Source organism: Etheostoma spectabile, chromosome 3 (genome assembly GCF_008692095.1).
Source record: "Etheostoma spectabile isolate EspeVRDwgs_2016 chromosome 3, UIUC_Espe_1.0, whole genome shotgun sequence".
Classification (NCBI taxonomy): domain Eukaryota; kingdom Metazoa; phylum Chordata; class Actinopteri; order Perciformes; family Percidae; genus Etheostoma; species Etheostoma spectabile.
This window is the reverse complement of record NC_045735.1, coordinates 18,521,167-18,547,189: the sequence shown is the minus strand read 5'-3', so window position 1 is coordinate 18,547,189 and position 26,023 is coordinate 18,521,167. Positions and strand designations below refer to the sequence as shown.

Genomic DNA, 26,023 nt, shown 5'->3' with positions numbered 1-26,023 from the left:
TTTGTTTCCCTTTTTTTCCCCTCCCGAACTTTATTTTCAAGGCAGCAAAACCCTAAGGGAAATACAGCACTAGGTACAAAATACAGTATATAAATTAATAAAAGGTCAGGGTTTAGGGGGGGTTCACATAAAATTTAAAAAAATTTTAATTTTTTTATTTTTTTTTTATTCTTTTTTAACAAAAAATCAATGAAATATTCACTAAATGAAACACAAATCAAAGGGAAAAATTGCACCGAATGCCAGCCTTCAAACACTTAAATGGTTTTTGGGCTGACTTCTTTTTTTAAGATTTTTTTTGGGGGGTTTTTTGCCTTTTGGACAGGGCATAGGGGAAAGGGGGGGCAGGTCGGTCAACCGAACCCTGGCTAAACCTCCATATATGGCGCCCCCTACCCCTGATCCAACCCCCGCCCAGGCCGTGATCTTCAGTCACATCTTCACGCTTGGGGCCCTTTGGGGAGCCAGGCGACAACATGATCCCAAAAATCAAAGGCAACCTTGAAAAACTAAAATAGAAGTCCATATCACTTTGCAGCAGCAATGACCCGCCTTGAGGTAGTTTCATGGGAACGGTCATGCAAGTCCTTCTTTTTCAAGAAACTTTTTTGGTTTTTGTGTTGGCCCCATGCATATCTTTTTCTGTGAGGGGGGGCCCTCTCATATATTCCAGTCAGAGGGGAACTGGGAAGGCCACTAGATATTATGTCTTCACATCCTGCCGGTCACACCGTTTTTTTGCATCACATATTTTTTCTCCCCTTCTCCTTTTTTGCGCACATATAACCGGGGATATGGGTCATCATTCACATGGTTTTTAGCTTCATCTGATAGCTAGGTCAGGAAACACAGAAAAAACCTATTCAACTTTGACCCCCCAGTTACATAAAAAAGGAGGTTTTTCTCTCTTTCCCAAAAAAACCCCCCTCACATTGTTTTTTTTCTTTTTCAAAGAGAAATTTCAGAAAAAAAGGCGTTGCAAATTCAAAAAAAGTGTTTTTTTTTTCACACTATAATGGAGTCACCTACTGGAACACCTCCTTTCTCTGTTACGTCGCGGTGTGGTATGGGTGTGTGTGTTTGTGTGTGTGTGTTTTGTGTGGTCTGGTTTTTTATGTGTCGTGTGTGTCGTGTTGTTTTTTTTTGTGGTTTTTTTCTGTGTTTGGTTGTGGTGTGTGGGGGTTTGTGTGTTTGTTTTGGGTTTGGTTTTTGTGTGTTGTGTGTTTTGTTTTTGGTTTTTGTGTGGGGTCGGACGTTTGTTTTGGTGTGGTGGGTGTGTGTGTTTGGGTTTATAGTGTGTGGTGTCAGGCGAGTCTTTTGTGTGTGTTTGGTGGTTGAGGGTATGAGTATTGTTGTCTGTTTTAAAAGTTTGGTGTGTGTGTTGTGGTCGGTCTCTGTGTGTCATGTGTGTTTGTTTTGTGTTGTTGTGGGTGTGGTGTTTGTTTGGTTGTATAGTGTTTGGGTGTGTGTGTGGGGTGGTGTGTGTGGTGTTTAGGTTTAGATGTGTTGTGTCAGGTCAAATCGTGTTGTGTGTGTGTGTGTGTGTAGGTTTTTATGATATGTGTTTCTGTTTTTTATGTGTGTGTGTTTGTGTGGGGTGGTGTGTGGGGGTGGGTTGTCTTGTTTTTTTGTATGAGTGGTGTGTGGTGTGTGGTGTGTGTGTCATGTCTGTTTTTATGTGTGTGTGTGTTTTTGTGCGTGTGTGTGTGTGTCTATGTTTGGGTGTATGAGTGTGTGTGTCTGTTTTGTGTGTGTGTGTGTGTGTGTGTGTCTGTGTTTGGTTGTATGAGTGTGTGTGTGTGTGTGTGTGTGTGTGTGTGTGTGTGTGTGTTGTGTGTGTGTGTGTGTGTGTGTGTGTGTGTGTGTCAGTGTCTGTTTGTATGTGTGTGTGTGTGTGTGCGTGTGTGTGTGTCTATGTTTGGGTGTATGAGTGTGTGTGTCTGTTTTGTGTGTGTGTGTGTGTGTAATGACTGGGTCATGTGTAAATGTGTGGATGTTATGGGAGAGAGAGAAGCATCTGTAAACAGTGTGATGTGTGACTGCTGCAGTACTTATTTATTGTTTGTTGAATTATTCTTTTTAACATCATATACATTGTATGCTAATGCACTTTTAACTTGAACTCTTACAGTAATGGATGGGTGGCCTGTAACACTGAATTACCCCTTGGGGACTGAAACTTGGTTTGGAAGATTTCTATATCTCCCATTTGAGAACAAAAACTGGTCCCACAAGGTTAACTATGTATTTTAGGGTTATGGTTAGAGTGAGAATTATCATCATCATGCTAAAATGGCTGCAGAATCCAAAAATCTTTCAACTTTTTGCAGCAATGAGCCAGATGTGGAGTTGTAAATGTAGGCCGGGTTTGACCTTCTCCATGATGACCTTTTTTCATTGATAACATAACAACTGTCATCCCATTTTGAACGTACAACCGAGTAAAACACCATGCCTTGCAGGCATTTTTCATTTGTATAAGTCATTGTGTAGAAACGATAAAGACACAACTCTTTGAGAGAGACAGGAGGGAGGAAGTGATGTCGTCCCTCCTTGGAGTGTGGCCAATCAGAATGCTTTAACCACATGGTCAATCAGCATATGTATGACTGTAGGTAGGTACCTCCTAGTTTGTTGTTCTGGTTAAGTTTCTTTTTTTTATATTGTTTATTGAGCCCCAATGAGGAAATTACAATGTAAACTCTTTGTTAGAAATCACTACACATAGGCCCGTAACACACACACACACCACACACACACACACACACACACACACACACACACACACACACACACACACACACACAGGACCTATTCATGCACAAATGGAGAGATGTCAGAGTGAGTGGGCTGCCAGTGCTGGACCAGCACCCTGAGCGGATAAGGGGGTGCAGTGCCTTGCCCAAGAGCACCTGGCAGCGCCTCGGAGGTGAACTGGCATCTCTCCAGCTACCAATCCCCACCCTGTACTTTGGTCCGTACTGGGACTTGAACCAGGACCCTCCAGTTCCCAACCCCACCAACTATCTACAGACTGAGCTACTGCCACCCACCACAAGTTGATGAGTAATTCTCCTGGTAAACAAAGAAAATAATCCATATGCATATACAATATCTATGCTAATATATAACAAATGTATGTTTGAGTGGGGTGGGGGGGCGTGGTAGACTCTTCAAGCACCACTTGTTTTTCATTTCCAACAACATCCCTGGATGCAAGATCATTATGCGGTATTGGATTAACAGCCATAAAATACATCCAAAGAGCATCAGCACATTGTCAGTGATTCAAAACAAAACTTGGCGCTGCAATTAGTGCTGGACTGAATGAATATTTCCTGCATCTCTGACCCCCAGAATTCTATTAAGTATACATTAGGGAAGTCTTTTAGATGCCAGTTAATAGCACAGCTCTCTCCTCACCCTCTCTCACATGTCATCCAGCCTGGTGAGCCTGCACAAAAAAAGACATCATAGGCAATACCCCAAGGCTCTTCAAGCTCCAAGATGCATTCTATTACACTATATTTAGATACATGATGACTATTGGAACACATTAATTCAATATTTGAAAAGGCTTAGGCAATTTCCCACACATTCCACATGTCTCTTCTACTTTAGTTTCAGCAGATATGTGTCTCCACTTCTTCCTGTACACCTGACGATTGACTGCTCTGACAGTGGTTCTAATAACAGGAAAACGTATACATGTTATGTATATGCCAGGAATTCTACGTCAGTGAAATAATGTATTCCACAACAGGCCCTTCCTTTTAAACGTTTCTCTCGTGAGACATCAAAGAGTGTGCATTTTAAATGGCCATTATCCTCATGTTAAGCCTGGGTTTATGACACTTACAATGGAGTGCGTTTTGATTGCATTATTTCATTATTTTTGCAGGAAAGCTCACATTTGCATGTGAGTAAACAGTGAAAACGACTAATGGCACAGGCGGAAGCCAAAGCATTGACACCTCATTTATCTTTCCCGACGAGATGCCATTTGTAGTTCAATGTACACACACAACTGCAAACTCAAATATGCACACGATTGCTTCGACTTGTCTGAGGAAACAGGCACAGGCAAACATTAAGGGACACACACACACACACACACACACACACACACATATCCAGCTAGCCAACACACCACACTGGTCAGGATCAACACACTGACGTACACACCCGAAAACAGCAGAGAGGAGGAAGAAGGAGAAAGAAGGCGAGTGCAATGCCTTCTAATACTACACAAAAGACCCCTTTCTTCCAGACGTATTACATTTAGTCAGTTATCATAACTGTCAAAACAAGTGTTTTCTCCACTCTGCAAAGAGGGGTATGTGAAACAATGCTTTGGAGGGAGGAAGGGAGAGAGGATAAATGGAGAAGAGGGAGCTAAGTTGAACCCGCAGTGGTGATCTGTGAGGTAGTAGAGGAGCTTAAATGATAACCAAACCAGGACAAAAGAAAGATCAAACAGCATTTCAATAATCTGACAGACTAGGTTTCGTTTTCATAGCGGGTTTCGGTTATTGTTTCTGACGTTAACTTTCTATTCCACACCATTCTAATACCACACCCATCTGAAATTAACCTCCACTCCAACTACCACATGACAAGGCTCTGTGTGTTAGGCTTCTCTGAACTGAGGCTGATCACAGGCTGCCTCACTGTGGACACATCCAGCCCTGGAGGCATGCCCTGGGGAGGAAAGGCCTCTAGATTTCATTGCAGAGCTCTGATTTCGCTCTCTGCTGATCTAGCTCAGTATTCTCTGCTCCCATCGGGGTGCGATTAGGTGCTCGCAGACAGCTTACATTGACATGTTATTGGCAGCCAGCATGAATACATAGATTCTATTGAATATTTCTTTGCTACAAGAAATGCATGGTGTGTCTCAGATGGGTGTTGATTATCATTTAGAGGGGTAGTGCCACAAACTGTCCCCAGAGCAAGGTGGAAGTGTTTAATGACAGGATACAGCTCAACACGCTGTCCTTTATCATATCATGTTGCCAAGCCCCTACCAATGCATCATGAGTAAAAGCACAGGTGGTGCATTTATCACTGCAAGGAGCCTGGGTCGTTCAATGCTCATTCAAAAGAGTTATTATTATGTTGTCAATTCCTAACTGTAGCAGCTTTAACAACCTGTAACCCTGTATTCATTTCCCACTCCTTCTCTTGGATAACCTTTGTTGCTCCCTCATTACCATACATTGATCGGAAAAAAGGACTCTTATCTGGGAACGTCTGGGCATCCTTCTACATCCACACACTGCCTCATTAAACTACTATTCTTAATCCCTGTGGCCTTTGACGCTAAATGTATCCCCTTTGATTTTTATTGTAAAATATCTCCCATTAACGAACACTTAAAAAAATGAAGACTTAATGCAAATGTGATTTCAAATTGCTAGTGGTGAATATAATGGGACCATTTGATTAGACGTAGGCTATGTGTTTATGGCACATATAGTCCAGAATGCATGGTGCTGCCAAGACGTCCTCTCATTAAAAAAGGTCTATGTGAGTAAGGTGTATTCATCATACTAAATTGGCTCTGCATCTTTTTCAAGTTGTGCTTGTTGGCTGCCTAATATATTATAACAGATTTCATCAATACTAAATAAAATCAGTACATTTTAATGTGACAATGCTTTTAGGAGAACTGTCTCCTTCTTCAAGGTACAACAAATATAAATCAGACAAACACACAAGCTTGAAGCATATTCAATACTGCAACTTTAAACTCAACGCAAGTGGCTTTGCTATTTTAAGATCGACGCAGTTGTTAATTTCCCATCCTGTGCCCACGTCGTTTAAATATCAAATGCACCTGCGCCCATGGGCGTGCTGGTCTTAAAGGGAGGTGCGTTCAGGTGACTTCTTGGTGTATTGTTATCTTGAGGCAGCAGGAAGTGATCGCCCCATTGACCAAGAAAACCTGGTCTGAAGTCAATAACGCAGCATTTGATTGTTATTTTAACAGTGTATGAGTAAAATGTGTCCAGGCTTGTGCACAGGTTGCACACTATGCTATGCTATGTTACACACACATGGAAGCGCAGCAGCACACACACACGCAAAAGAATAAAAATTAAAATATTACGGTGCAAATCCACAATCATGATAGCAATGCACCAAGGTAAACTGTTAAAGGGAATGAGATGACACGGATTGGTGTATTGCATGTTACGCCCAAAACACACCTTTGAATTAATTGAGACTTGGATTTGGACAGGACCTAAACGCACCAGTGCTGTCTGCTTCACACGCGCTTAAATCATTAAAATAGAGCCCACTGTGTTTCCACTTAAAGTTCTGTCCAGATTTAAGTTCTTATTGAGCTTATTAAATGGTCCAGTACACTGCAAGCAAGCAAAATAATAAGAAGAAAAAAACATCAGTTAAGAGGCAAGAGGGTCCACTAAAGATTTGCAAAGAGATCCATGTCCACTGGAAGTAATCCGGCAAGTGAGGCAACCGCACTCGCTAGGCCTCCTCTCAGCTATAGAAAGAGCTTTTTTTATCCATGCGTATCTCTCTCTCTCTCTCCCCTCCCTCACTTCATACTGTATCTTCTTCCATCGTGCTCTCTGAGGACCCCTCTCGTGTTGTCTGCACTGGCCTATTAGAGTGTAAAGTCAGTGCCACATTAAAATCCCTACAACCCAGTGCTTGTGGACCCAGATAAAGATCCATCTTTTTACTGAATAGTTTGATCCATCTCAGACAGCACACACTGCATTAATATTCTCCCACAGATCAGAGACAAAAGAGCCTCAGACCAATGTGCTGTACTGACTGGTTTGTCATCTGTGCATCACCCAGAAAGTGAGAAGGAGAGAGAGAGAAAACGAGAAGGAGAGGATGAGGCGGGGATACTCAAATGTATGGTAACACTGCATGAATTTTTCATCTGCCAGCAGCTGCTTCCATAACCTTTTCTCAGGGCAGCCACTGAGGTTTCTGCAGTGCCAGAGAGTCACTGGAACGTCAAGATTGGCAGCATTGGGAATTTAAAGGAGCGCGAAAAAAACATTAGAGGTGGGGGTCCTTGGCCATGGTGGCAGGTCAGATGCCGGGGGGGGGGGGGGGGGGGGGACGAATGTGTTGGTCTCTTGGGTGTTTGGTTTTGTTTCAGGAGACAACAGACATGTGTGTTGTGGTCACGGATGTCCCTGGCAGGTTTCCCGCAGAGGGAGTCAGGCTAGAGACAGGATGCTTATCCCTAGAGAAACTGCCCAACCCTCTGTGCCAATTTGGGTCCTGCTGCTGATGCATGATGGGAAAGAAAAATATCCCTCCCTCCCTTTTGCCTCCCCGTGAAAGCACCCTGACCTGAATACAGATTCAGACGAATAATACTCGCTCTGTAGACGAGGGCAGACACGACTTTTTAAGTATTCACCATCTTAAACCCCCCCCCCCCCCTCCTGCCCCCTTCAAGGTGTATTTTGGGCGTGAGGACTGCAGCATCATGCTCCGCCTTGTCAACCAAGTGAGAAAGCACGAGAAAAAGACAGGGCGAACACTGTGAGGAGCAAGGAAAAACAAGCAAATGTGACTGCGCAGTTGAGAGCTGCAGCCCCATATTCACAATCACACTGGGAATCACAACACTTTTTAATAATTCAGGATGAATAGAGGAGAAAGAATTCTGCAGCAAGCGATGAAGCCAAGGAAATGACAGGGAGGAAAAGAATCCAACAACACTCTCCGTACCAAATCTACCAGTCTGGAGACTGAACGACTGCTATAGGGTTACGCTGTGCATCAGTTGATAGAGAAGTCTTTTAGCATAGAGAAATGCTGTGCTACTTGTTATTTATGACCTTGGCTCACTCACACACGCTCTAGCAACTACCTCACCATGATGTCTTCATTTGAAGTGCAGCTATACTTAAGAGTGAGGGAATTCTTAGGATTAACTCGCCAAGTTCAAAATGTTACTACCAAATTTCACGACGTAAACACGTCATCAAAATACTCGGAGTGGGTGCTAGACTATGCTCCGTCGGTACCACCTGAGGAGTCATGTCAAGTACCGAACAAAATGTACAATTACCGTGGTTTCGATTTTTCAATTTGTCGAGGCACCTGTTCCGTTTCTCAGACAGTATTTTCCTTTTAGCGTGGCTTCAATTCTAATTAATTTCATCTCAAATTAATCAGTTCATTTTGGTTGTTTTACTTCTCCCGACCCTGGCCCAAACCACATCTCATTATGTTCCACTGTTCTTAATTTCTTACCACTGGCAACAAGGTAGCGAGGGAACAACGTTTGCCAATTAGTCTGAGCCCTTGTGATTTTGCCACTCTTTGCTAACAATTCCAATTTACATTAATTATTCATTTTCAGCCCGCACACACAGTTGTCCCTGCCATAATGGCTTGAAAGAGAGGAAGTGCTGCGGTGAGATCTAATCGTTTGTGTTGACGCTGTTTTGTTTCAAATGCCACCGCTTACAACGTCTGTCATCCTGTTTTCCTATGTCGGATTTCTTTTATGTGGATAATGGTCTGTGTCATGGTTGAAATCTATAATGTAGTGTCCCGCATCAACTGGGAACATTGTATCTTCAATATGTAGGGGGGAAAAATGGTTGGATGTGTGTAGAAATGCCCCTGTCTGTCTGCAGAATAGGTGTGTGTCTGTGCATAGCAGGTGGTGCTAGGGATAATATTTTTCTGTGACCTTTGTTACCCATTTATTCAGTCCTCATGAATCCATGTCAGTTATCCTGCTGTCTCTGCAAGATGCAGCAACTCAGACAGAAAACATATTGGCTCATAATTCTATATCTTTTCAACAATGCCTTGTTTGTTGCTGTGACTGGAGATAAGCCGGAGCTCTGTGGGTGTTTACTGAGCACGCTGAGCTGAGGGGGGGTCACAGGTCTGGTGCTGACAGGTCACGGCCTTTGTGTTCAGACATGCTCTTTAGGGGACCCTGCCTACTTTGCCCAGTGTAAGTCTAAACACAAAATGCTATAACACAAACACACATGCACACGCTTCTCAGATGGGTTTCATTAATCACACGCCAAAGAAGAGGGGAAGAACTGCATTACACACACAGCACGAATGCGGGCCGAGGGAGCAGACCTGACTGTGGGTCAGCAACAACCCAGACAGATGTTGCGTAATTGTTGCTTCTCCAGACAGGAGACTCATTTGCACAAAAAGGGATGGAAGACACCCATCAGTAATACCAAAAGCATTGTACATTGCTGTAATCAGTAGAAAATCCCGACATTCATTGTTGAATAAGGTGGATGTGAACTTTGAAATCTGACAAATTAAGGCTTGCATGGTTTTCTTTCTTCTTCTTTTAAACAGAGTGGTTTTATTTCTAATAAGCAAGAGTGGCACATTTTTTAAATGTCTAAGCATTTGATGTATTAACGTTGATTTACTTTACATCAGAGACGGAGTGAAGTTGCTCTTGAAAGAAGCAAAAAAAGATTGGATTTCTCATGTTCCTTGATTTAAATTATTTTATTTTTTTAATGACCTCTATTTGTGCATTTGTCAGAGGCCCTTACAATATTCATATACTCAAGACATAAACGCCAACTCTCTCAACTGTAAATATTACTCTACCTTATTTCACACACACAGACCTACTTTGTTTGGATTGGTTTTCAGAGCTGTCTTTCATAAAGGCCTATTTTAATATTTTGACATCTGCCATGACTCATTTTTCTGCCTTGTCAACATTTTTTGGCACTGAAATATTTGTAAAGACAGGTACCTTAGGCCGCTACACCTTCCAGGCTAGATCACACAATAATCATGATCCATTCTGACAGAGGTTTTCTGAAAACATGTGGTGTGACCCAAACAATATGCAGTGACACGGCAGAACGCCGAGGGGCGGCGTCTTAAAACGAGTCGCCATCTTTCCTCAGTCGGCACGATTATTACTTAAAAGGTGACCTCTGCGTTGTATCGTCAAGATGGCCAACGAACATTGCAGATCAAAACTCTGTTCAAAGCACAGCTGTTGGGTCTACAGCGACTAGCAAAGCGACAGTAGAAACAGCGATATCAGTCACTCCCAACATGCTGAATCTAAAAAGTTGTGCTCTTACAGTTGAAACTCGGTATTTAACAGTTCACCGTCAGCAGAAACAAAACACAACTTTGTTGTACAAACTGTTCTAATATCATATCATATTCTTCAGGAGGGCTACGTGGGCCATGGTGAGTAGATGAGAAGTGTACGGACGGGGACAGCTGAGGCCTTTTTAGTTTTATAGAAGTGTTTGCACCTGCTAGGTGGGAGGCAGAGAGCTGAAGAGGGCTCATACATACACCGATGGAACAACAATGGTGTGAATCTACAACAGAGAGAGAGTTACTGTGTGTGTGTGTTGTGTGTGTGGTGTGTGTGTGTGTGTGTGTGTGTGTGTGCGTGTGTGTGTGTGTGCGCAGTGTGCACCTGAAGCCAGATCGTCCCAGCTGCTCCCACACAGCGCCGAGAGCTATTCCGATCAGCAGGATAATAGTGCCATCATCGCGTGGTTTCATGAGCCGAGGCACTCCGTGCAGAGATGAGAAGCTGACTAAATGTATGAATTTTAAAATAGTTGAAAACCAGTGCAGTGTGTGCGTGGCGGGGCCTGCTGTGAGGGGCATTGACAGATTGGGCTGTGGGTGCGCCTTCTTCTCACTGCCACATCATGTAGCGTGTACTGCGTGGAGACTTTGGGACTAGGATGATGTAAACATCATAAACCAGGTGTGAAATTTAGAAATAAGCACAGCTCTCTGAAAGAATCTCCCAAGCAAGGGGAGGGAACACTGATAGTGTAAACTCCTCCATATTACCTCATCATTTCCCTTTACCCTCCAATCTTTTTATTGTTTCTTTCCTGAAGGAATCATTATCTTGCACCTTCCTAGAAAAAGATATTTCTACTATAAACACCATAACGTTAAAGCATAATCTTGCTGCAACACATGTGCTTCAAGCACCATCTTATACCTTGCGCAAAGAAATGATTTGGAAAATTGTAAATATGATTATCTTTTCAGCCACTAGATGAAACTACAGCATGGCTTGCTTTGCATTTGTTTCTCAGATGCTACGGTGGCTCAGTGGTCGGGAATCGGAAGGTCGGTGGTTCGATCCCTGGCCTTGCAGTCCCATGTCGAAGTGTCCTTGGGCATAACACTGAAACCTAAATTGCACCCGATGCTGCACCATCGGTGTGTAAATGTGTGTGAGCGTTCCTCTGATGAGTAGGTGGATGAGTAGTATGGTTCCTGTACTATGTGAAAGAGCTTTGGGTAGTCATTAAGACTTGAAAAGCTCTATATGAGAGTCCATGACAGATTAGATGGGGTTCTCCTGAGGTGATTAATCCTACATTTACTGTCAAACAGTCAGTCAGTTCTTAGAGTATAACTAAACTACAAAAAAAATGTCATTTCAAGAGATTTTCCATCAAAGTTGTTAACCCTCATGTTGTCCTTTGGTCAAATTGACCCGTTTTCCTATAACAATGTTCTTTTTAACTATCCAATTGTAATTACCCAAAATAACATGATTGATTCACAACGCTCTTTGGCAATTAAAAATCTCTACTTTCATTCATTTTGGGGTGTCTTATTCAATTTTCTACCCAAGGGGTTTTGCAATAGTATTGAGTAAAAGTTGACATTTTCCAGTCTGTGATTATCCATCAACATACATTCCTTTAATTTTAGTCTAAATAATTCCTAATTTCTGCTTTTCTAACTCAAGCATAAGGTAGAATTTCCGATGAATAAGGTCTATTGACCATAAATTCCAAAAAGAACTGTGAAACTAAAGTTAATAAGTTAGTTACGTAGTGTAGAAAATGCCAAAAAAGTGACAAACATTGAAAAAAGCGTCAAAAGTGTTGAAAAAAGGGACAAAAACATAAGAAAGAGTTAAAAACGTTGATAAAAAGCATCAACAAAAGTGTTGATTTTGACAGGAAGAACACACAAGCTCCACACCTTCATGTCTGTGCCAAGGTTAACAAGCATGTCTGCATGTTTTAATGTGTGCGGGAGTGTGTATGTGTTCCTTTCCTGGTTACGCAGAGCTTGTACATACATACATGCTCATAATAAATGTCTGTTTGTTCCTTGAAAAGTACAATAGCCTCATACTGGTCCATGGGAATGGATAACAGTCCCTTTCGTGTCAATGACACCATCTCGGGCACACACATATGTTCCCTCAGACATCATTACAGCCCACATAATCTCCTTTTCCCTATCTTCCAGATTCTCCCTCCTCCTCTTTCACTCTCCTTTTACTCCCTCTCTATTTCAACAACTCTTTGTACTTGCTTTTTTTTTTCATTGTTGACAATGTCATAGAATCTATTAACTTCCCTTTGACCAGTGTGTCACAGGCTCTCCCTCTGCAACACAATCTGTGTTTAGAATGAGCTCCAGTTGAATACCACTACCGTATACCTCTTTCACATACTTTGTGGTCTCTCAAGGAGATTCGTTCCCCACGGGAGTGGGAAATAATTGTGTGAAGGGATGTAAGCAGAGCTTGGCAAATATAGCCACATAAAACAAGACAAAGCATACTTTGAACAGGTTTTAGTTTGTTATCACAATGCAGGGAAACTAGGTTAAAAGTTAAGATTGAGACTGGTTGACTGGCTGATCAGCAGCTACAGGAGGGCTGCGTTTGGAAAGTGGCTCCAGAGGATGTTGTGCACTCGGCTACCTAACTCACAGCGACTGTTCACCTCCCCATCCGTCAGTGGAGAGAGCAGCCGTGACACAAAAAACCTGCTTCTTCCATTAGAGCCCTGACAGAGCCTAATGCCTGTCCCTGTGCTCTCTCCTTCTCTCTTCAGCCCTGTATCTCGCTGTTGCAATGCCGTCTGCCTCCCTCTGCTCCTATGAAGTGAGCAACTTAACAAGTCTTTAATAATACTTTTTTTTGTGTTACTTTCTCCCTCAGTGCCTCTTTGTTTCCCCTTGATGCTGATCGTCTTTGAGGAATGAGGGCACTCACGTTGGCAATAGTTTGAACGTAGGAATAAAAGACCAGTTCTTATTAGCGCCCAAATGAATGAGCACACTTCTGGGAATAGATTTGTGTAAATGCACACCAAATGCTGTCTTTTCCAGAGCTGTTGTTTTGTTCCTTTAAATAATTGACCTGGCTGTGTTTGGGAAGACAGGGACAAATCTGCTGAGTTAATGTCCCAGCCAGAGGAGTTTTATCACCAAACGCTATCAATCCCCCCCTACATGGAACTGTTACCGCAACGGCAGTTCATAAATCTCATCTTACCCCAGCTCAGCTATATAACAAGTCGGTATTCCGTCAGCATGTTCTGTTTATTGTTTCGCTAGAGAGCTGGCAGCGGATGACATCTGCTATATTTACCCTCTATGATTACGTTCCATTTCCAAACAACAATTTAACGTCAGGCAGGTCTCTGCATTGGGGCTGGGGACATATTAGTGTGATTGCGGAGGGTAAACTGTAGGCTGTTCCCGGCCATCTGGGGAATAAAGAGACTGGTAGCTTTTGTAAGAGTTGGAGCTGTCAGGGGTGCACACGTGGCTTAGACAGGGATCTTATACTGGGCGTTGGGGCAGAGCTGTGGCGGTGTTCGCTGTCAGACAGTGGCATCTCTGTGTTCCTTGGCCTCCCATGGGTAAATGGGCAGTTTGTGATTGAGACTAGGAGCAGCAGCTACGAGAAACAGCATACGTGGCGGTGTCTATCTATTAGCTGGCAGTTTTTTTGTTTTTTTTATTCTTGCTTCTTTTCTCTTTTTTTTTTTGACTGCAGGCAAGGAAGCATGCTGCTTGCTTTTCAAAGTCCCTTGCCAACCAAAGCAGATGGGTGGAAACCTCTCTTCGGAATAAAAACAGCTCTGAGCTTTCCCCTTTTGGTTCACCGTTAAAATCCCAACAACAAACAGCCATCCAAGCCCTGCCAAGGGAAGAAAATCCATATCGGACGGGGTTTTCATACTCTATACTACGCCTTTTAGACCACACTGTTGTGACATCTGTCCCTTTTGTTTTTTCCAAAAAGACAGCCAAGAATAAATTGACAAAATGTTCTGAGTGTGGTTTCCGAGCTGTTTCATCTCTAACAGAAAGGTATCTGGATTTCTGAGCTTCGTGCAAAGGGAAGTGCTTCATTAGGATGCACAGGTGAAACCCTGCAGCATCGAGGTGATTGGAATGTAAAACGGCCAGCTACTGGCTTCACTACTCCTCACTACTGTCTCTACGCCTCCGTCCTAAATCAGGGTCTCCCCAGGCACCGCAACATCAGTTAAGTAGGCCAAGGATGTGATGCAACACAATACCAACAAACCACATGCACCATGTGTCACAATCCACCTTAGTGTGTCATTTGAGTCCAGCGAAGGCTCTGTAGTCTACCAAGTAGGGGAATAATTAGCTTATCTCTGGCACACAACACAGCACCTTGCACCTCTATTGTGACTTTGATGCCCAGTGTTTACGATGCAAGCTCTTAATGGCTTGAATGGTTTGTGTGAGTGATTGTCAATGCTGAAAAGCAAAGCTTGTAAAAAAAGAACAGGCAAATGTCAAGGAATTCACTCTTAGGGCCGGGACGCACCAACCCGATAATAGGCCGTCGGACAGTCTGGCGAGGTCGGTGACTTGTGTCTGTTCGGTGTGTTCCGTGCAATTGTCCGTCTGGAGTGGTCCGGAGAGGCCGTCGGCCTTCGTCTTGACCGACCTGACATGCTCGGTTGAAAGGCGGGCACTGCTGGGAGTCGGACTCAAATGACCGATCTGATTGGTGGAGTGCAAACCCAGATAAGCGTGACTGGAGTCTCTGAAAATCTGACGAAAAAGCTTCTAAAATGACCTTTGTCGATATGAAATGAAGACAGATTCAGCAACTGCATGACAGTCTGGCTTTGAATTTCTCAAGATACCACCCCCCCGTGACGCGTTTGTCCAATCAGCTACATTTCATTTTTGGGCGGCAGTACAGATTAGCGCCGCCTACTGTTATGGAGACGTATTAAGTCTCGTCACTTCGGTGTGTTCCGAGGCACTTTTTTGACCAACTCGGGGAGACTGATCAATCCAACTGCCTTTCCCTCCGTCTGGTAGGTGTGTAGGCTTTATTCCCCGCAGTGAAACGCTTAAGGAGAGAGTGAGATCCAGATATAGAAATAGATTTAACTTTGATGAAGGTAGCCCGCGAACACAACGTTTGAAATTGACATTCTCAAAAAACGGAGGGTAAATTGAAACTGATAGTTCCAATCCATGCTAATCCCCATTGTACCAGTTTTAATAAGGTCAAAACTTGGTTCTGCTTCTGTAAATCACTGAATTTAACACCATTCTAAAACAATTGTGAGGAATTTGCATATAAAAAGATGTGTGATTATGGAAGAGACCTTGGCCTACATTCTGTAATTACTACATCTCCATCCGTCTCTCAGTCCTGCCTCAATAATACTCATCCATTCCTCTCTTCAACTGTCTTTCGGATTCTAAAGTAAATCCTCTTGTCTTTGTCTGGCTATTGTACGAGACAACATCTGGTTCCAGCCTGTATCTCATTAACTGTTGAAATATTTCACGCAACTAAATCCTGTTGCTTTCATAGAATAGTGAAAAGTGAAATAAATCTAAGGAAAAGTCAAAGCTTACTTTGTTTTGGTAGAACCTTTTCACTCTGCAGTAGGCTAGAGTGGGCCTGAGTTGTAAGTGGTTCTGCAGTTGCAGTATCACGGGCCACAGCGTGCATTAACATGGAGGACTGAATTAATCCCAACAGGCTGCAGCAATTACCTGAGCCCTGACTGTACTTAAAAGTCAGTCTGAGCCGTGACAGACGCATGAGCACAGATAACATTTGCCAGAAACACAGACACGGCAGATATTACAAGCACTGCGCTCAGATGTGACTGTGACACTAGCCTGTCTCATTAAAGCCGTGGACGAGGAGGTTGGCTCTCGTGGAGCTGTGGAGCAGAAGGTGACCGGAGCGACAGAGCCAAAGACCGGAGCCTTGGAAAATGGAATGGAAAGTTGATTGTTGCTCTTTTTTTTTTTCTCATCCCATACCCCACTGGGTGTTATAATTTCACTCGGCAGCCCGGGCAGAGACTTTCATTCAGAAGCATCTTTTTAACCTGCCTACAAACACCGTTGTTTTCGCGGCGAACACCTTGAAACAAACGAGCGCTGACTGTGACTTGATAGAGTGTGAGATTAATCCGAGGCATAATAAAGTACATGAATCAATGCCAGGAGTCAGTTTAGTTCAAACCTAATGTCGCTCAGAAGGGCATGCAGCCAGTGTGTACATACATGCCCGCGCTTTTTGAGCATTCACACCAAAAATCTGTCACTCTCTTTACGTAATAATAAGAAACACAAATGTACACAACAGATGCTCCCTTCTCCCTTTTTCTTAACCTCTGCTCTATCTTGCGATGATATGCCACTCCATCTTGAAGATTTGCTAACTCTCAATGCCAAAAGGGCAGATGCCCAGGTGCTGGGGTAGCTGAATTGCTGTCCTAAGCACACAAAGGCAATGTCGCCTGGGGGGGGGGGGATGGCTCAGGAAGGGGGAGAGCTGTCAAAGTAACTGGAGAGCACCTGGGATTACTGTCAACAGTCTCCTGGACTGTCTCCCTCTGCCCCTCCCCCACCTCACTGCTGTCTCCTAAGATCCATGGCATTCTCATTGCCATTGACCTTTAAACTCCAATTAGCCACTTAATCAGAAATTAATTATTAATATTAGACAAACCAACAGGGCTTTGGTTGTTTGTCTATTTCACCTCATTATCATCCGCTAATGACCACCCTTGCATCTCATTTCCACAACAAAGGCTACAGAAATGGCTTTTGCAAGAGAATCAGGTGATTTCTTCCAAAGGGCAAATGGAGATGGACAGATTTTCTTTCCATGCATGTGCTGTAATTTTCACACCTGACTCCTTGTCCAAGTCGAAATGTCCTCTGGATTTAATCACTTAGATGTCTCTTCGGACTGAATAAATAGGAGAGTCCTCAGCTGCATAAGAGCACTGCATCCACTTCTAAACTCAGAGTACTCATGGCGTAATTCAGTGTGAAATGGTTGACAGGGACTTGTGAAAATGTCTCCCCAAAAAAAAGACAAAAATGTGACATGCCCCCTGGTCAGTGCTGTCTTCTGCACGCATACACACACACAAACACACAAACACACACGCTCGTTAATTATTTGTCATCTTCCATGAAAACACTCACAGTATTGGCCACTAAATATGGCTTTTGGATTTGAAAAACTCTCCTTCAGCTAAATAAGATGTTTGGAATGCACCAATAAAGCCACATGCATTATGTAGTAATACAATAAATGTGACTCAGCTATCCAATAGTCATGTTCCTCCATCAACTACTCTGTGTTTGTGTGTCTGGGCTGGATCTACAGACAACCAATGGGATTTTGGTTGCCTTATTTTTATTACATCCGAGTTTATGCTCTCATTTTCCTGTATCTACCTTGTGTCTTGATTAGCATTTTCTACCATTTCAGAGGAAGGTCTTTTCTTAAACAAGTGTCAGACAGGAGTGGAAGAGTTGTCCTCCTCTCAGATTTGCTTTCTATTTTTCAGGCGGCTTAGATAGATTTAGGGGATCAGTTTGAGGTTTATATTTTTGCTCCTCTCTACATTATCCTCTTCACTTCCCTTCAAACCTCTTCTCCTCTAAACCCTCAGTCATCAGTCCACGCTGCCTCTCAACCGTATGGAAACACAAGCATGGCTGGAAAGTACAACAATGCAGAGTTGACAAGGAGTGATACCAGAAAGCTGGGGGGATTTGGAAGATGATCATATGAGCGGGGAGCCATTGTCTTTTAATAGAACTGTCCGGGCCTCGACGATGGCGCAAAGTTTTCATATCACAGTGACAGATGTGGGTAAACATATGCAGTCATATCAGATCTACTCGCATGGGGTTAGCTGCGAGGTTTTCCTGTGTCTTCTCCTCTGGTAAAAGGCCTCTGATTGTTCTTTGGTAACAAAGACAAACCACTTGTTTTCATGACTTCAACATTTTGATTTATAATTGTCATCAACATGGCACTTGATGTGTATGAGTCACATCATCCTTTGGTTAAAAACATTCTCCCTTACGGAAGAGAGGAGCCCCTTGACGTGTGCGGTTATTAGATATTGTGGAGAGCAGAAATGGAGCTGTGTTGGCGGATGAGCTGCTTTGACACCAGAATGAGATATGTGGCCCGCACAAGTGAGCGGAGCCAGAAAGCTGAAGAGCAAAGGTCACATGTGTTTACCTACATATGTGCTGCATCCATTGTGCTGAACTCATTAACGGCAAATCCCCGAACCTGTCAGCGACTTCTGAATACAACATGAGCAATGTGAAACCTTAACAGTGCTCGTAATTGCCGTTGATTTACAAAATATGATTACTAAATGCTACAACATTTCATAATTGCTGCAAGTAATTATCCCCGCATATTGTCAATCACAGGAGATGGAAGATTAAGGAACAGGCTGTGGTGCTTTTTAGATATGTTCATAACAGAATGTTCAAATTGTCAATTAATTAGTAGTCATGTGATTGCGGATGTGTTTGCCAATGTGCACAAACATAAAGCTCACATGATCTTTTAACCCCCCCCTTTGTTCTCTCTGAGCTAAATTCCATTTAAAAAATGCTCATCACGTTAAAGGAAGTCAATGGGATTGCGTTTACCAATTAGTCTTATCTTGCAAGTCTGATGCTTATGTTCAAAAAGCAATGGCGTGCGTGTGTACGTGCGTGCGTGCAAGCGTGTGTGTGCGTGCATGTCTAGAGCATGGGCTGGTTACCGTTTTTAAGGTATTTTGTAAGTCATGATTTCTAAACCACTGACATTTTCCATCATACCATTCCTGTGGTATGAGTCGTAAAGGAAAGAACGTGCAGTTTAGAAATATCTAAAGGCATAATATCTGAGGCCTTTCAAAATAATACATTTTAAAGTTGCAATTGCAATACCCTCTTGTGTGTGTGCGTGTGTGCGTGTGTGTGTAAGCATGTGTGTTCCCCACTGCTTTTGTGAGCACTTCCAAGTCCTATTTTAGGTTAAGAACTTAGTTTTGTGGTTGATGATGGATTAGCTTTAAGTTCATGTATAAGGGTTGAGGTCAGACATGTAGGGCTTGATGCTTATATCCCAGATATTGTATGTTTTAGCCTGAAAAGTGCCAATGATGTATATATTACATCACAACCAAAGCATTCCAGTTTTCCAGAGCATGCCATAGGTTGTGAGTGATTTCCTAGCTGTCAGGTAACCATCAGCTTTAGTTAAGTACATGTTCAACTACTTGTAGAGACTCTCAGCTTACCTGAGGCAAGTGATTTATCACTATGTACATTTAATTTACAGGTTCCATTGTCTTTGAGTGGTGAACATAGATGCAATAAGGGTCAGTTTCGTTTTGCATTTAAGAGGCTGCTTTGAAAGGTCTGACATCTGCAATGGTATGTGCACTTTGACATGTGCTTGCAAGAAATAAAAGTATTTTAACAATAGTTTCTGTCCACAATAGCATCCCCATGCAATTATGCAGTAAATCATGTTGTTCACGTTGAAACGGGGAATTCGTGTTGTGTGTGTGGTATGCTGCAAATTTGACAATGTAAGATTTGCAAATTGATTTCCATGCCGTTTTGAAATGAAAAGAAAATAGTTGCTACCATGGGAGTGAGAAAAGTTCCAACATCCGGGTAGGCAAACTTAAATAGACTAAAACATGTAAAAACTTAAGAGAATCGTCAGAGCATTCTCATAATGACAGAAGTACAAGGATGTGCATGTATGTTCATCTTTGTGTTTGAGTGGGGTTGCACATTGACATCGATCATTGTGTTGTTTTTTTTTAGGATGTGAGGTGCATACCTGCCTGTCTTCCGCCTGTGCTTATCTGCATGGATCATTTGGTACGTGCCGAACACTGTACAATCCAAAAGGTGGCATAACGCAGAAAAAGCCTTGGCTGAGCCTCCTCCAATAATCCTGAATAACATGTAGCAGGAATTCCAGAATGTCACAGCATGGTATATTCACTGGACGTATCGTCCTTTCCATCTCCTTTCCAACTGTTCTGACAGATCATCCCTTGTGCCCACTCAATGGCTGACTGGTTTTGACAAAAAGAGAGACCGTAAAAGTGGGACAAAAAGCCAATATAGAGATTGAGTGATATGTATGCTTGCAGGGCTACATAAATCTACACATGTACCCAGAGACACACTCACTCACACATGTCGTTGTTTTATAAGCCACAGAAAAGACATCAACACACAATCATTCTGACTGTTCAAACAAAGACATGAGGACTGTGTTGTTTCACCTGCAGTGACGCAAGTAATATACATGTCCAGACATATTTGTTGATGGTTTGGACATTAATATCCCTTGCTGCAGCACTGATACACACGCACAAATTCATGATCCACAGATGAAGGGATCAGCAGCCTTAGACTGATAGACAAAGTGGGAACCGAAAGGCCATTATACAAGCTACGTGGCCACTCCATTACATGATAATTAGCCATAGCGGGACAACAGTGTGAAGTAAATGTGGGAGGTGCTGTAAGGTGTGTCAACCAAGACACTTTCCTTCTATATGTGTTGGTGAATGGTGGAGCTGTCGCAAAAAAAAACTGCGTTCATCAGCCAGGCTCCCTCCAATGTGTTATTTTAGGTGCCAAAAAAAATTCAGATTCACCACAGAACCTCTGTTCCTGCCAACGCTGACGCATCTCTGCATCACTATTGTAGACTCAGACACGCTGGCATGCTGAGCACTTTGGGCCGACCGGTGGAATCTGTACTTTGAAGTCGTTTGTCTTGAATTAAGTGATTTTCTGAGCAGACGCTGAGCAGTGGTAAGACTGATTTACATACAAAAAACCTTGGACAGAGCAGGGTTGGAGCATGATCGGAGTACAAAATCCTCAAATGCCAATCACTTTTGGTTTCAGCTCTCCATTTAACCCCTCGACATAAATGGGAAATGAGTGTGTGTTGTGGAAAATCATATCCTTGAGGATATGTTGGTGATGATGATGATGATACATCACCAACAGTAAGAGCATTTACCAGCATGTCCATTAGTTTGACACAAAACAGAGACAGACAGGTTTGCTCTATACTTGACCAGTAAAGAGCCTCTCCTGGAACGCAATGGTGACTCACGCTGGTTCTCCCTTAAAATCCAGACATGACACTTAACATATATGATAAAAAAAAATAGAAAATAAGAGCAGTTATGAGAAGCTGTCAGGGTGCACATTAAGAAAAAAGGCCTTCCCTCAAAGCTGTTATTTAGCTATAGCACTCATCACCATGGTGTGTTTCATCTCGACTGTGTGAACAACAATAATCAATCTGATGGCAGCAAGAACAGCATGTTGTGTTTCCTCTGGCCCTAAGGCACACAGCAGACACACAAACTAAACAGATACTTGGTTTTTTTGCAAGACAGACTAAATACATACAAACATGACACACGCAGTGATTATTGTATGACGACCCCATCATGTGTTTGTGTTTGGAAGATTTACTTTAACCCTTGTGTTGTCCTCCCGGGTCAAAAACTGCTAAGAAAATTGACAATTTCGTCCTTTTTTCAGACTTTTTTTCACTAGCACCACCTTCCTACCACTAGTTTTACACTACTTTTTGGATTTCATGGTCAATAACTCTCATTGTGTTGTCCTCCCGGGTCAAAAACTGCCAAAAATATGACATTTCTTTCCTTTTTTAGACTTTTTTTTCACTAGCACCACCTTCCTACCACTAGTTTTACACTACTTTTTGGATTTCATGGTCAATAACTCTCATTGTGTTGTCCTCCCGGGTCAAAAACTGCCAAAAATATGACATTTCTTTCCTTTTTTAGACTTTTTTTTCACTAGCACCACCTTCCTACCACTAGTTTTACACTACTTTTTGGATTTCATGGTCAATAACTCTCATTGTGTTGTCCTCCCGGGTCAAAAACTGCCAAAAATATGACATTTCTTTCCTTTTTTAGACTTTTTTTTCACTAGCACCACCTTCCTACCACTAGTTTTACACTACTTTTTGGATTTCATGGTCAATAACCCTCATTTTGTTGTCCTCCGGGTCAAAAACTGCCAAAAATATGAATTTTTTGTCCTTTTTAATTTTTTTTCATAGCAACTCAGTTGTACCACTAGTTTTACACTACTTTTGGATTTCATGGTCAATAACCTCATTGTGTTGTCCTCGGGTCAAAAAACTCCAAAATTTACAATTTTTGTCTTTTTTTAGATTTTTTTACCACTACACCTTATCCATAGATTATACTACTTTTGGATTTATGGTCAATAACCTCATTACAGAAATACTACTATTTGAGTTAAAAGCAGGAATGTGAATATTTGACAATAGTTGATAAACAGGATTTTCATCAGAATGAAAGTGATCCAATTGTAAAAGAAACCCATATTTCAGATATAACATTTTAAGGGTCACTTTGATCAAGGCAACAAGGGGTTAATAGTTGGAGCATCTCTTAAGCTACTTTTGCTTAATATGCACGGGATTAATAACTCATGACAAAGTGATAAGGCTTGGTCCAATGCAGTAGTTCCTGACGTGGGAACCTAAAGGGTCCAGTAATTTCACTATTATTTCACTCCCCCGATAATAGCACAATGGGAGTGTGTATTACTGTGATCTATCCTAATTAGACAGAGTCTTTACTCTCCCTGTTGTCAGACATCCAGTGTAGACACTTAACGCAGCTGTATGGCTAATTAAAGCCAAGAAAGAAAGAAAGAAAGAAAAAAAGAAAGAAAGAAACGGTCCCTTGGGACCATCAAATAGGACTCTGTTGTCTAACGTGCATCCATCTGGGGGATCTTGATATTAAAAGTTTGTGGAGCTTTTCCCTTTTATAGGAGATTGCTAAAGGTCTCGAGTGTTCATCTAGTGTGCACCCCGCGGAGAATAACCTTGTGAACTGCGGTTTGATCCATCACATCTAGATGTACTGACACACACAGCCAATAATAAGGCTTCAGCAGAGTGCAATGCTCGGAGAGATAGCCTAGTGACCCGGGTACAACTCATCAACTGCAGTGCGGCATCAGCTGTATTAATATCACATATAGCCTAGTCTTCCCCATGTTTCCATACCAAGTTTAATATTTCCCTCCCGGAAATCTTCAGTGCGTGTTGTGCAAATGAGCGTGCGCTTCAAATGGCGCATCGTCTGTAATAACACATCGGCGGGGAAAACGTGGTGCATTATGAATGTGTCATATGTAAACATGTGTTTCATAACCGTAGAAAGTACCAGCATCACAGTGGAGACATACACATGTACGAGAACGCACAGATCGCCACATGGATGCTATGAGAAAATACACTACGAAATATCCATTTGGGTGTTAAAGTTGAGACTTTACTCACCCCTTTTGAACATTTTGTAGGCCTAGGTGGATTTTGTCCTCTGTCCTCTGAGAAACATGTATTCTTATATTCCAGACGTAAAACTTGAGCGCTTTAGTTTTGAAGTTGATCCGGAGCTTTCGCGGCTCGTCGCGTGAATGTCAGTTGTCACTCCTCGGGCTGTCCACGCGATCCGCTTGGTGTTGAGTTGCACTGCAGACCGCCACGGGTGTGATAGACGTCGACAACAAATAATAATCTCCCTTTTCCACAAAGTCTGGCAGACCGTAGTCGGACCTGGGAAATAAGGCGAAAAAGACGCACGAGAACCATCCCCACGGTCCGATGTCACGGTAACTCCACGGACGCACCGACACCGCCTCTGATAGCCAACTCCTTTTTTTTTTTTACGCAGATGACCGTTGAGCCTTCAATCTGTTCTGGGAGCAAGTCGACGGTGGACACAAGCCCCCCCCCCCACAAAAAAAAAAAAAAAACACCCCCCCCCCCAAAACAGATATTTCTCTTCAAGATTCAAATGGCCAATCTTAAATTCTTCTCTCGGTGCGTCAAAGCCGCTCAAATCGCATCATTTTTCGTTAACATCTCTAATTAACAAGTTATTTGGATTCAGTCCGCCTCTGATGTCGGATTATAAACGAAGACTCGTCAAATCCTCCCTATTAATGTGGACTTTGATGCCTTCGGTTTCCTTAAAAAATATCCCTCCTTTTTTCAGCTCTCCTCTACACTCGTAATGTTGTTACATTTCTGGGATCTCGTCTGTGAAGCTCTCTCTCTCTCTCTGCTGTCCACCTATGGATGAGAGCTCGCGGATGCGCTCAAGGAGGGAGAAAGTATGTTGTACCGCCTCAGCCCCCCCACCGGGCAGCATCCTGCTCCATCCCTCTCACTGGCTCTGTCTGCGCCAGCCTGACACACTCCCTGACACCAGAGGTCTTCATAGGAAATGTGATAGGACTCAACGGGACAAAACCTCCATGTAACAGCAATGGATTAGGGGGACAAAACATGGGAGGACGTTCCCTGGGATGGTCCTCATTCTGCAGAGGGGGACAGTTCGATACAACTTGCTGGTTTCTGATCAAATAGACTCTTCCCAAATCAACATCTTATAGATATTCTTATTGATCTCTCTTTCTCTCTCTCTCTCTCTCTGTGTCTCTCTCTCTCTGTGTGTCTCTCCCCTCTGTCTTTCTCTCTCTCTTTCTCTCTCTGTGTGTCTCTCTCTGTCTCTCTCTTTCTCTGTTTTTCTCTCTCTCTGTCTGTCTCTCTCTCTCTGTGTCTCTCTCCCTCTCTTTCTTTCTGTCTTTCTCTGTCTCTCTCTCTCTCTCGTTCTGTGTGTGTATGTGTGTGTGTGTCTCTCTCTCTCTGTCACCCTATGTCTCTCGCTGTCTCTCTCCCTCTCTCTTTATGTCTCTCCCTCTCTCTCTCTCTGTCTCTCTCTCTCTCGCGCGCACACAGACACACACAAACACACTCTTAGCAAATCATTTTTTATGACATTTTTCCTATTTTATTTTGTTTTATGTTTTATTCCAATTTCAAATGTATTCCATTTTACTTTTTATTTGTTTATTTATTCATTAATGTTATGTTAATTTCTGTTATGTTTTATTGTATTTGTTGCATGTAAATGTATGTACAGCTACTTGAAACTGTTGCTTAGGGTATACATTTGGCTGCAAGAAAATAACAATTAATTTTACTTTTTACTTTCATTTTTTTATTATCATACATATTTATTTATTGTTTTTACATGGTAGGCCCATTGTAAAGAAGGTTGGAACAGCCGTATATAGATTGGGCTGGAGAATATTTTAATTTGATATGATTATTTTATTTCCTTTTATTATGGCCACTACGGACACTTTAATCCATAGAATACACCGGAATGAAGTATCATCCTGTCCTGTCCCGTTTAGCAGCATCGGTTACATCTGTGCTCGACTTCTCTCCCCTGAGCTCTGTGGTCGATTGGTTTCGTCTTTCTCTTCCTCACATGTTTCATGTTTGGGAGAAAAAACATGTCAGCGCTCGTGAGTGAAGTTCAGGTTGTACCTGCCAAAAAGCCCACAGGTAAGAATTGACGTGGAATATGAAATATTCAATATTTATTCAGTAGACAGATGGGAATATAACTTCTATGCGTACTTTATGGATCTACGCTAGGCTACCTAGCTTCCACGTCGGTGATGCACACCGACACTCAGCTGTTTTCATCACAACACAGCAGGCTGGTTAGCTATATTACATAGCTATATTATAAAAGCTGTATTATAACAGGAAAATCAGTAACCAGCACACGTCTGCTGTACGGGATGTTTTGTAGGTGTCCGGATATGCTCAGCATGTAGCTTAGCATCGACGTACATGACACAAACATTAGCTTGTTTTACTGTCAGGGTAGGGGAATGTAAAAAAGAACCTTAGGGTTCCAACGTTAGGGTAACGTTCACTAAAGGTTGCAACGTTAGGGGAACGTTTGCTAAAGGTTGCAACGTTAAAATACCGTTAGGTTAAAGTTAGGGG

General features: G+C 42.5%; 2 protein-coding genes across 2 annotated transcripts in view; one reads left to right on the top strand and one right to left on the bottom strand.

The window, feature by feature from the left end:
- rtn4rl1b (reticulon 4 receptor-like 1b) overlaps positions 1-23,942 on the bottom strand; it is a 162,007-nt gene extending 138,065 nt beyond the window's left edge. Inside the window, 1 exon segment of the mRNA XM_032503323.1 lies at positions 23,492-23,942. Coding sequence (XP_032359214.1) covers positions 23,492-23,504 — 13 coding nt within the window. The 5' untranslated portion in view covers positions 23,505-23,942.
- A 1,441-nt stretch (positions 23,943-25,383) lies between these two features.
- dph1 (diphthamide biosynthesis 1) overlaps positions 25,384-26,023 on the top strand; it is a 76,353-nt gene continuing 75,713 nt past the window's right edge. Inside the window, exon 1 of the mRNA XM_032503324.1 lies at positions 25,384-25,570. Coding sequence (XP_032359215.1) covers positions 25,501-25,570 — 70 coding nt within the window. The 5' untranslated portion in view covers positions 25,384-25,500. The remainder of the gene's footprint in view (positions 25,571-26,023) is intronic.